At 29.9% G+C, this 13566-nt stretch overlaps 1 protein-coding gene across 1 annotated transcript in view; it reads left to right on the forward strand.

Moving 5' to 3' along the window:
* LOC121121667 (solute carrier family 35 member F2-like) overlaps positions 1-12922 on the forward strand; it is a 221402-nt gene extending 208480 nt beyond the window's left edge. The window contains exon 9 of the mRNA XM_040716632.2: positions 12478-12922. Coding sequence (XP_040572566.2) covers positions 12478-12781 — 304 coding nt within the window. The 3' untranslated portion in view covers positions 12782-12922. The remainder of the gene's footprint in view (positions 1-12477) is intronic.
* The last annotated feature ends 644 nt before the right edge of the window (positions 12923-13566 follow it).

Below are 13566 nucleotides of genomic sequence, written 5' to 3' on the forward strand. Positions count from 1 at the left end.
ATACAGCAAACATATTTATTACTCAAGTAAAAGAACTATATTAATAAGAAAACTCGAAAGATCCCTGGAATCCAGATAATGCGGTAGTTGGAATTATTCTACCTCCCCGTACAGTACAGTATATTCCCTTATAGTAATTAACATTTTCCCGTTTTCTCCCTTTTTCTGATTGCATCATATCAAATATAGGACCAAATATCAAAATCTTTAACAATTTTCTTCCATTTTGAATCGATGCAGATAATGAAAATTTTGACCAATATGTCGTTTTTCAGATTTCGATCCAATATATCAGCGCTATTCTGGATCGGTCTTACAAAAAAATCGTTCTGGCCTGGTCTCATTTAAAATTACGTCTAGACAGATACGATATATGAATTGTTGAAGACGTTATTTATGTTTCAAAATTGTAAACATAGGCACGATAACATTATATGAGGTTAAATACGTTATATAAATCATATTGGGTCAACTCAAAAACCAGGATAAGGGAGGTAATAGGTCAGAATATTGAGACCACAAATTTTTGTTTATATATTGATACCCAAAAAAAATGTTCAGAGTTTAAAAACGATCAAGTTTACGTCTACGACGTAATATCGCAATCTCGAGTAAAATATCCATCTATAAAAATTCACTAGAGACCGAACCATAAAAAATATTCGGTCTTGAACCGAGTCTCAGCACTAATTTTAATTATACTAATCTTTATGATATTATAGTTACTTTTGCCCTGCCATGATGATACATTTAAAAATACCCTTTGTCTCAAGAAACTAAAATATTTCATGTTAATAGATTTTACATTCTATGCCGATCACAAAAACTCCTGATAAAAACGTTCCTCCAAGAGTTAGTATACCGAAACCTAAGCAAAAGTAACGACGAGCATGAGGCCCAAGGCTAATTTTCTACTATATATCAACTTATAACAAGTTTTTAAGATGGTATGTAAGAGGATCAGAACCTTTGGAACATAGAAGCAGTCTAAAAGCTAAAACAAAAATAGTCGTATATAATAGAACATTCATTAGTAGTATTATATTGATGCAATTGTTAATAATTTCATTAAATATACCTATAAAATACATTTATTTACAATAGCACTACATATTCAATTCCTTTTACAAATAGCAAATATACTTTTTTAATGTTAATTTAATTTCTCAAGTGTATAAATTATATATATATTTCTCTTGGGAATTAAAATTGCGTTATTATTTGAAAAAGTTAACTCAGCTATTTTATTTTATTAATTATAGAGTAGGGTGGCCCTTAAAAATCAATGTTTTACTTTTACTAGTCTCGCCCTTCCAAGTTCTTCCCGTCATAATAAAACTTTTCTCTGCAATATATTTTTAACTTCAAATAAATGGTGGCTCTATATTTAAAAAAAAATTCTAAAAATTATCCGATTAAAAATTTGATATCCCTTATTTTGAATCTAATAACATAAACCTACAATACCAACTTTTTACTGATTGTGTAGTTTTAATATGCAATCCTTTTCAATATCAATTAGATTACGCAGGGCAACAATTAGGGGGGTGGGTGTGGGGGGTTGATTTTGTACAAATTAAATGAAGACAATAATTGAATTTATCTGCATATGAATGCAGAATACAAAACTGATCACATTTTTTCTCTCAGTCATGTGAATTCTGAAATATCTTGGATTTGAGTATTTCAGGACTATTATCGTTCAAAATCATTTTTACTCTTAAAAAAATTAAAGGTAAGACTAATCTAACTTATGTAAAAGTGTTTTTTTATGATTATATAGTGTTTTTAATGATTCAATATCTTGTTCTGAACTCGATGTATTTCCATTTTTATGATGAAAAACGACACTCTTCTTTAAAACTTTATAACTTACTCATAATACATAGTCATGAGAAATATCATGCTTATATTATAGAAAATTATTCAATACATAACTTTAAAAAATGCCTAAAAAGGGAAATATATTGCGTTCAGAACAAGATACAGAATCAATAAAAACCTTTTTAATCAATAAAAACAGATTTATGTAAGTTTTATTAATCCTACTTTTAATTTGAGGATTTTTTTAAGGGTAAAAAATGACCCGGAACGATAAGAGTCTCAAAATTACTATAATCCCAGATATTTCAGAATTCAGATAACAGAGAGAAAAACTTATATCCGTTTGGGATTCTACGCACTTAGATACATTTCTTTTTTGACTTGAATTCATTTGTACAAAATGAGTGTTCCTCTTTGTTGTTTAATATTTATTGTGTTACAAAGTACATCGTTATCTACAAAACAAATCATTATTTAGTGTACTTTTCTCTTTTTGGTAGTGGTAAAATTTATATTTTTTCCACTTTTCATTTGTATTTAGAAATATAAAGATCAGCAACTGTTGATAAATTTAGTGAAAATTTTAATACCAAAAGGTTCTAACTTTGCTACAAATCTTACAATTTTAGGGACATACAGGGCCGTGCAGAATTATTTACCGATTTTTGTTCAGAACATATCGTGGACAATAATGACATTTCGAATGACTTGAGAAACAATTTATTCATACATTTTTAGAATAATAAAATAGTTTGTGATCAAATTTAATCAATGTAGCCACCCTTTGACTCAATGACACTGGTCAGGCGACGTCTGAAGCTGCCACAGACTTGCTGGATGTAATCGGCGTCCATGGAGGCCCAGGCTTTGTTGACAGCAGCCTTTAAGGCATTTATATTATTGTGTCGTTTTTTGCAGGCCTTGGTCTCCACGTGCACCTAGATCGAGAAGTCTAGTGGGTTCAGATCTGGACTCTGAGGGGGCCAGTAGTCCTTGGGCCAAAAGTTCATGTTGTCCTTGAACCACTCCTGAGCTTTCTTGGAAGCGTGGTTGGGTGCTCCATCTTGTTGAAAAACTCAAGGAGAGTTGCCGACTATGGATTTGATCCACAGAAGGATATTGGACGCCAGAATCTTCGCATAATCCTCTGCTGTTAATCTGTATCCAGTGGGGAACCATACCGGCTTCATGGCCTTCTCGTTGGAGGCCACGAGACACAACATCATCACCGAAGCAGGGTGCTTTGTTGTTGCCACATAGCGGTGCTTATCTTGCACATCTCCAATCACAACACGGTCATTTTGCATGTTGAAAACAGGATCGACCGTGAAAGTTTTCTCATCTGAAAAAATGATGATGAGTCCAGATGAGCTCTTGATATCATTCAAGATTTTCTGGCACGTTCAAGTCTGACTTCTCGCTGACGTTCAGTTAGAAGAGGGCGTTCAGTACGCCTCAAAGACTTTCCTCCAGCCCTTTTCAATGCCCTTGAAACAGTTGATCTCGACTTTCCCATCTTTCTAGTCATGTCGGCAATGGACCTGTTGGGAGTCCTCTTGAACACTACCTTTACTTGCCTTGTTGAGACAGTGGGATTCCTGTCAGCCCCAGGGAATGCTTGAGATCACCCCCAGCATCCAAGGGCTTGGAAACGTTGTAAATTGTCTTCAACGAGGCCCCAAACTGTTCCTTAATGTTGTTATGAGGCACTCCTGCTCGGAGGAGGGCTGCAATTTCGATCCTCTTTGTTTCCAGATTGGACATGGTCTCACGTGTGGAAGTTGTTACGCTCTCACAGGAAGGATTTTTGTTTATTTTAACAGTAAAAATACGAAACAATCAGATTGGTTGCCTCAAATATCTTTAAAAGTATATTTACATCATTGGTAAATAATTTTGCACGGCCCGGTAAATATATTTTTATTATTTAAACCGATTTAATTGGTGAAAGAATGAAAAACACTATTGATTTTTAAATACACAATAAAAGCCACCTTAGTTTTCTTTTCCTGCAGTATTGTGATTCTAAATGTTAAATAAATATTTTTTTTTTAATTTCTGTAGATGGTAAAAAACCTAGTGTATCCATCATCATTTTTAGGAGAGAGGGGGGGGGATGGGGGGGTAAATTATGAATACTGTGACATTTAAGTATTTCTTTTTTTATTTGTTAAAAAAAAGAGGTTTTAAATTGTTCTTACCCATATATTATGCATTGTCACTAATAATGTTTGGGTTGGGTTTTAGATCCAGCTGAATTAGGGGTATACGGCTAGGTGGATGGGACTAATATTGATTTTTGTATGTTTCGTCTAAAAAATTTCAACCTTCTTTTATGTTATCGCAACACTGTATGGGACTGTAATGGACTTTTTGATGTTTTACGAAGTCCAAATGGAGATGTGAACGGTCTCTCCATCCTTCTCTGTACTTGCCCGGGGAAGAGGAGATCGCACCAGCGATATCTTATGTCGCATCTCATACTGCCTCCAAAGTACATATTATATTTAAAATAGGGAACTTTTGTTCAAGAAGGCAACAGATTACAAATCATTTATCCTAAAAATAAATAATTCATTATCAATTTACTAGTCAACATTTTTCCCCCTTGACTTGAGATTGCTTTGACCTCGAATAATATGAAAATGACCTTCATAGCCAAAAATGTTATGTTTTGTGGTCTGCAGAGAGTACTTTTTTATATACCATCAATAAGTCTTCATACCTTAATAAATATGTAAATATATATTTTCTTCAAGCAATAGTTCTTTAATTACTTTTTTTATATTAATTTTATTATGTGACCTTTTCTTTGTTGTAAAAACGTACCCCTTTACTTTACGACAAATTATAATTTGTATAATTGCGTTCAAAAATGAGTTATGAATTAGATTTCCTAATAATTTGTCAATTTTTATTCATTTTTTATACTTACAATGTATGTATATTCTCCGATTCAGAAAAGCTACATAAATAACTAAAATATTTTTGGAATCTGAAAATATGTAGCTGCAAACTGTATTTGATGATTTTTTTGACTTAGATCTTTAAAGGGGAAGAAAATACAATATCATGTAGATGTTGGAAGAAATATTTTCAAAAAGGACATTGTAGGCCACAAAAAAGAAATTTTGGGTTAAAAAGGTCATTTTTATAACAAACCATCTCAATCATAGGGCAAATAAAAGTAAAATTTTTGAATCCCCATATTTTTATTGTAAAATGAAGACTATATCCTAAAATATAAATAAATGAAAGATTTTCCTGGAACTTCTTATAGATGTAAACCCCAATAAATCTTGGGATACCGGAGAGAAACCCTATTCTATTGGTACAATATTAATATATGTTTATAGATTATACATTCAAACGAAGAAAATACAATTTCTATTAAAAGATAAAAATATTGTCTGCATTAGTTTTTTTTGTATTTACTGCAGATAAATAGATTAATGAAAGTGTTTATCCTCAATACGACTTTTTTCTTGTTATATAAATCTCTCATTATAATCCTCATCATTGATTTATAGGTCCAAAAGTAGAGACAAAATTTTTGTGAATTCCCTTGCTAGGTTATGTAGTAGAAAACGAGAATAGTCGTAACTGTCCTTTTTTATTGAATCTTACAAAGCACCAATTATAAATAGCATAATTCATAATCTTTTTGAGGAACAATTATTGATTCTTATCGCACAAGTGAATAAATTAAATTTTGTACAAACGTAATAAATCTCCATTTTATTGAACATGTGTGCACAAACATATTATTCTTATTCAAATACGCTTGAGTCAAAATAAAGTTATTGAGAAATTCGGTTTTTTTATTTATTTAATAAATATTAACAGCCGAATAGTTTATAGACATATTTGGTCCATTATGGGATTCATATTTAAATTTGAGGGATGGGATGAGATACTCAAGAATATTAGCTATAATTTAAAACCTTCAATTAATTAATGGGACTTTAATTCGCCCTCTTATTACCTTTTAAATATGATTGGTCCTATTCATATTCTCAGATATTAGTTAATATTAGGGGTGCATGGGAATAGGCACGAATGAGTCTTTTTGAAGTATTGGAATCGGTTCAATACTGCTGATTCCACCGATACCTATACATAATTATAAAAATTTGAAGGTTTGTAAAGGAAATTTACTTAGAAATAACCAAATTGGAGTGCCCATAAATTTGAATTGTACCTTGAGTCTTTAAAAAAGTTCGTAATGGTAAAAGTTGGGCTGATTGGTTTACTCTGAAACAATTAAGTAACTTTTTCAATAAATATTTATTTTTTGTATGTTTGTTGAAAAATATTGTTTATAACAGAGCTGAAGTTGACTCCATATTTTTTGTTTCAAGTTAGAGTCATCACTATCCGTCCCGGATCCATTAAAAAAGTCACGAGCACTGATTTATACAAATTTCAATTCCTATGCCAACCGTATAAAAATAAGTAATATAACGGAAAATCGCATATTGTCAGTGTCACAATTATTTTTTTTATCGATGAGACAATTGAAATTAGAACTTTAAATATCTACCAAAAGAGAAGCGTCAAATTCCTTAATATAAGCCAACCAGAAATAAATTCACTCCAGTCTAAGGATAAGAATAAATTTTTAAAATCTAAATTTGGATTGATAAATTTATGGATTTTTTTCCTATGAGTAATAAATGAAAAGTCAAACATCATGTTATTGGTTTCCAAAATTCAATTATAAATAGTTAGGAATCGGTAACGGAATCGTCTATAAAGATGATTTCGGAATTGGAACTGGAATCGGCTGAAAAAATGTTATTGGTACATCCCTAGTTAATATTTATTAAAGAACTATGCCTCATTGCCCTTTGAACCCTTCCCAAATTGCCCGTATTGCTTTTTGTGGGGAGTATCAGAAAAAAAGCCACTGCCGAATTATGAAATCATACTCCACAAAATCCGTGAAAAACGATAAAGACAATAGGGAGGGTCCATAATGCAATGAGGCATAGTTTGACTTACCCTGTTGCTCCACCAAAAAAATTAACTAATATATCTTACAATGTTCTCTATTAACTGCATTATACACTAAACATTATTAAAAAATTAGACGCCATTATTTTTTAAGTTTCCATACGTTATAAATTATGTCAACCTTCTATGTCAATATTTGACCTTACCATCATGACGGCTCAACTCATTGTGACGACAAAGAAGTGGAAGAAAGGGTTCATAAGTTTTGAGATATAAGATGCAATTGCAAATTAGGGTCTAAAGAATCCTCTGAAAAGAGAGGTCCATACTCTAAGTGTTTATCTACCTAAGAAGTTACATTTCGTAGGGATTAGGGATCAGATTTTTATACCGTGAAATAATGCATTATAGTTGTGCTCCTTGACTTGAAATTCAATGCTACAACTGTGAGGGATGATTTATTTACATAATATTGTTATTTGTCATATATTTTTTGACTGCTCTTTAGAGGTCGGATAAAAAAAAATCACTATTATGGGCCTTTTCGCATAGATTGTCACTTTGGGGAAAGTGGATAAATCTCTCTTCATTTTCTAGAAGAGAATCATTCCATGTTTGCTGCCGATAGCAGCTTTTGAATAATTTTTAAATATTTTAAAAATCTGCAAAGTATAGATTGTATTTATGACTTAATGACAGTAGTAAATAATGCGTCTCCAAAATTTTCTGCACAACTTACAAAACAAGATGGAGTTAAATAATGGTTTAATTTGAAAAAAAATAATGTCTGAATACTTTAGTTAGATAAAAGGAATAAAAAAACTATCACTTATTTATGTTCTCCTCTGATCATCATGGAATTGTATGAATGATCCAACATAAATAAATTAAAGTGTTAAAAAGAATTGCATTTTATATAAGGAATTAAAAACTTTGATTCCTAATAACTATTTATTTGAAGAAGCTCATCCAACAGAAGAAAGGAAATAATGTCTGTAAAAATATATCGCTCCTCTGATCAATTGTGAGTACAAGAGGAAAACAATTCTCAAGGGGCTTATGGGGCACTTTTCTACCCCTCTACCTACATCAATTTAGTCTACCTTAAATCCCTTTTCTACCTCAAGCCCTCTTTCTACCCAGACTCTTCTTTTAGCTTTTTGTTACAATTGGTTCTAATAGCGATTCGCACCAAATGTTGAAGCATTTTCATAATTAAATGAATCATTAATAATTGAGCAATTAAGGATTTTAATTCGTGGATAATATGATCAACATTTTATTTTTTAAATTAGAGTAACATAAATAGAAATCATAATTATATAGTATTCTAGCATGAATCATAATAAAATATATGATGATTATTATTTTCGCCGCCAAAGTTACTGTTCGGCAAACTGAATATTCGGCAACTTGGTCATTCGGCGAATAGTGAGTTTGTAAATGTAGATTTTGCAAAAGTGTCCGTGCCAGATAAAAAAATATAAGTGGTCCGTCAATACAAAAGTAGGCTACAATGTATTTTCTTGAAATTGAATATGTATTCTTCCGCAAATTATCATCAATTTCTAGGAACAAATTGTTTAGAATAATCACTTGGACGCTCCGCGAATATAATTTAAAGTAACTAAAATTGATGGTCACAATAAAAGTATGAGAAACTTTATAAGTTTTTTAAATCAAATAAAGGTTCTTAACTATAGCTAAGTTTATTGAGTAATTTAACTCATCTCACAAATTTGAATAATAAACCTATAAGTGACTCAAACAATCTATGAGTTATTGGAAATATAAGTAGTAAAAAAGTAAATGGGTTTTTTTTTTCATTTTCTTGATTTTTGTTCAAGATTGTTTTTATGTTGACACACCACATATAGCATATTTTGAATCAGCATAAAATAAATAATGTAAAAGATTCTACAGTATACACAAGCCTTCATGAGTTTGATTACTTTTCACTAAGTTTTTTTTTACTTTCTTAGAAATAGTTGTAAACACATTATGTGAAACTTTGTTTTATTAGATATTTTTTACAACTTTTGTTTAATGCAAGTCATTATTTCTCATTTTTTAGACTGTACAGTGTGTTAATTAGGGTTAAATATATAACTTTTATAAATTATAATTTGCCTGATGTTGCATTTGTTCAACTTTTATACAAAGATCACTTTTGTCAAGTTAATTTCATGAAAAAAACCTGTTGCACCTTGTTAACTTCTTCTGACATCATATTCTAGTTTTTCATGATTCTGTATCTTCATTTTTATAAAAAAATTGAAATATTTTTATAAATATAGTTTTAATCGCAAACGGTTTAAATATGAATGGTGAAACTATCTTAGACGCGTTAAGTTTTTTATGGGTTTGTCATAAGCATATGTCATAAGCATTATATGAATTTTAGGTAAAAGTTCATTTTTTAAGACCCAGGGAAATAAATTTGAGATTATTCTTAATCATACAATTAGTATTCATACACGGTTTTCTCTACCACAAAACCGTTTTGTTCTTGATTTATCGGAGTTTTACACCTATAGGAAATCACCTGAAATTTATTTTTTTCCCCGAGAATTATTGCATTAAAATATTTTTCTAATATAAGCTTAATGTTATTATATAATTCATCACTTTCAGTTTTAAATTTTCAAAAATTAGGACTCTTGGCTTTAAATCATTAACCCTTACAACATTAGTAAAATTGAAAAATAGAAAAAAATGAAAATCGGAAGTAAATGCTGTAAATTACCTATATTATGTAGGAGAAACCCAGGGCAGTCAAAACTTTCTTTCTTTATATAAATCCAAAAAGTTATAGACAGAAAATTAAAACTAAAAAGATTATAATAAAGGGGTTTTTTTTCTAGAAAAAATCAATAATTTTTTCGACTATTCTTTTAGATATTATAAAAAACTGATTTTAAAGTGTAAAAATAACTTTATTGGAGAAGAAATATTTTTGTAATAATCATGTCAATGTTTCATTGTTCTTTCTGTAAATCATATCATTTGAACTATTGATTCTTTTGGTATCAGTTGATTTAATTTTATCAAAAAACACACATACCAGATAAATTTGAGATATTGCAGTATTTATTACAAGAAGGCAAGTTATATATCAATGCAAATTTCTGTACAGAATTTAGCTCCTATCTTAAAATGTTTTGAGGAACTTGTATCTCAAGGAATTAGTGTATTGTAATTTATTAGATAATTATTTATAATGCTTTGAAATATTATAAAATTGGGTTCCAATAAAATAAGGATAAAAAAATGACAAAAAACAAATGTATCTCATATTTGCTTCGATCAATAGTAATTTCATAATTTATAAGGGGCATTAAAAAAATTCAATTCAAAAACTTTTATTTTTAATGGATTTTTTTCCTTATTAATGTTGATATCTTTGACAATCAAAACAGTGATTATATGACGGTTAGACTCGACAATTTCCATTATTTTATTCACATTTTTTACAATAGGCCTTCCAGAGGGTGCCGCATCTTTGACATCAAAATTACCGGAATGGAATCAACGAAACCAAAATTGTATGTAATTGGCTATTAGAGTATTTAGACCATAAACATTATTCACATTTTCACACACCTGGCTTGCGTTTTTGCCTTGTTCGAAGAACATCAGTAAAATATGGCGTATTCTCTAGTTCCTGGTATCCATCTTTGAAACGCACTCAAAAATACTCAGTCAAACAATCAACAAGCTGTCTGAAAAGGGTTTTTAGTACAAAATCTTATTTTCTAACAAAAATCAATGTAAACAGATCGCACTTATGCAACGCTAAATAAACATTAATAAAGCCACCAATTCGAAACATAATCGATTTTTTTTACTATACCGACTATTTAAATAATAATTATGATGAATATATTTCAAAATCAAAATCATAGAATAAAAACATTCAAAAAAGATCCTATATTCGTCTTACCATATAAACAGTTTAGATTTAAGGGCTATATCTATAAAATACGTGTACTTGAAGGAATTGGACCGTAATTATTTTTATTTTTCAAACGGTCTTTATTTATTGATGTAAAATATATATTATTGTTCATATATATATATATATTTTTTTTTTTTTTTTTGAATTAATGATAAATTTGCTCAGTAGAACTATAAAATTTTGGAATTGTATATCAAGTATGAAAATTTTGGCAAGTAAGTAAAAGTAAATTATTTTTTATGGGGGATAATGCTTTTAATGACTATGTTATTAAATATTACAGAACTAGAAATAAAGAACCAATATCAAAGGGATTCTAGGAGGTGATGGGGGAGGGGGCAGGTTAATACAGTGTATATGCTGTCCTAACGGACAAGTGGTCCCAATTAATGGAAACTAATTTCGCTTTAACCGGGTTGAATTATCGTATTACCATTGGTTTCTGCTTTATTTTCACAAATTTACATCGATAGTCATTATTTCCTCCTTATAACTCTCGCACATGCATAAAGTACAACTTTTCAAACCGTAGCATAGCTTAAGGTTAATAGAAATATAAGGTTATGTCATCAGTTGGGTTTTTCCAGAACTTCCAATTTGATGTATTGTACCAACTTCTGTGCAAGACAGAGAGATTTTGACGCCATAAAGTATCGCAGTAGTGTTGAGACACTTGTTCATGACCGAACCTTTTCTTGGTTCGGTATTAAGTGATTTTCTTTAGACCAACTTGAACTGATATTTCGGTCCAGACCGTAGACTAAAATATATCGTGGACCAATTTTTGTGGTTTTAATATATAGACCGAGTACTAGGAATATAATTTTACAATAAAATTTAACTTCATCTGATGTTATTGTGACGATGTTCACAATTTTGAACAATACATATGACATCATAATAATTCATCTATAGAATTGGTAAAATTTGAAATGACATTGATATAGACTGATTTTTTTGTAAGGCCCATCCCTACCAATCCTTTGTTTAGGGCCCATCAAGACTTTTTTTTGTTTTTGTTTTTTAGACTGGAACGTATTTAAAGGACTAAAAATCCTAACCATGGATTAACGGAAGTGATATGCTAAAGAAAAGACAAATAGGCGGAAAGCTGCAATTCATAATACTATACTTATCGTTATTTGGGAAACATTGATACGAAATTAGCAAAAAAATATAAAAAATTTGCTGATATAAAATTTTCAAAACAAACACACATTTTTTTCAATAAAAGTGTAAAATTTTGAAAACTTAGGGCCCTTAAGCTACCTCTTAATGTTATTCTAAAAAGTTCAAAGTTGGGCAATAATGTTTATAGACTAAAAGGAGCTAAGAACTTTATTATTCGAACATTTAAAAAATAAGCTCCACCCGTATTTAGAAAGAAAAAAAAATATCCAAAATGTTTAATACACATTGTAACTAGGTGATTTTAATCTCACTTCTGAATATGTTGTAATTTTGTAGGAGAAATCCACATAAATTACTTTATTTAATTAATAAAGTTCGTAGTATACTTGCATAAATTTCTCTTAAAACATGAATAGTGTAAGCAAGATATATGAGGTGTTTTTTTTGTTATAATCTTGTGTGTTTTATTTAGTTCTATTCCAGATGGAATATTTATAAATATTTTTTATTGTTATTAACCGATTTGTGACACTTCTGTATAGAATTGGATATTGCTATTTATGTACCATAACCACAAAATTACATGTATTAATCCATTCACTTTCTAGGAAGGGATCAAAAGATAATAAATCCAAGTACCGTCATAAAACAAATAATGTACCGAGTGGTGGAGATGTTCTTCAACTACGATCGTCTAATTCTTCATCAATGAGAACTAGTCAGACAAGCTTCAATTCATGTACAGTAATTTATCCGTCAAAAAGAGTAGGCTCTTATGTCGTCACATCAAATCCAGTTATACAGTCACCAGAGTCCCAGGTTCAAGTAAGTATTCTTCCAAACAAAACTTTGACCAATGAGAATTTTCGAACTTTTATTTTATCAGCCAAAGCATATACCAAATTGCTTTAAGTGGTGAGCCACTAAAGTATTTTTAAATTATGTACTATGGTAACCAAATTTTTATCAATAAAGTAAACTAAGAATATGTAACCCCAAAATGAAAATGATTTCTAACATCACAAAATATAGGATGATGAAACTCTACAACAAAGAGAGATGAAGAGTAGTCCTTCAGAATAAATCTTGCAAGTTTCAAAAGAACTTCACCGGAACATGAATCTGATATGTATGCCCATAAAATGGCACTATTTTTAGTATGCAGCCTTGCTTCGTGTAAAATTCTTGATTAATTGAACGATAAATGAAAATCATGTGGAATCCTTCCTGTTTTAATTGCTAAATTAATGTTGATCCAAACTTAAATCGGCCAATAAATCTTCATTTAAGAAATTCTACTTTACTTTGAGCTGATTTGAAATCAACGATTGGTCTTTATATTAAAAAATATATATTATACAATATATATTTTTCTATTGGTCTCATGCATGTAAATTATTTCTATTTACAATCTAAATACTTGAAAACCACCTCCTTTATAGGTAGTTCACTCATTTGAAGGAAACAAACTAACCATTCAATTAAAAATTGTTTTTTCATTAATAAATTTTAATCTAAACGAATTAACGATCAAAAGTGTTTATTATTAAATAAACAAAAACAGATACTTAATCAAATTAAAATATTGTAAGCTTATATATATTAATATTAATAAAACAAAACTCATTTTTAACAACGAGCGTGGGTAGCTATAGCTAAAGTTAAGAAAAAATTAGGATGGGGAGAAGTCCAGAGCG

The sequence above is a fragment of the Lepeophtheirus salmonis genome, chromosome 7 (assembly GCF_016086655.4).
Source record: "Lepeophtheirus salmonis chromosome 7, UVic_Lsal_1.4, whole genome shotgun sequence".
Taxonomy (NCBI): Eukaryota; Metazoa; Arthropoda; class Copepoda; order Siphonostomatoida; family Caligidae; genus Lepeophtheirus; species Lepeophtheirus salmonis.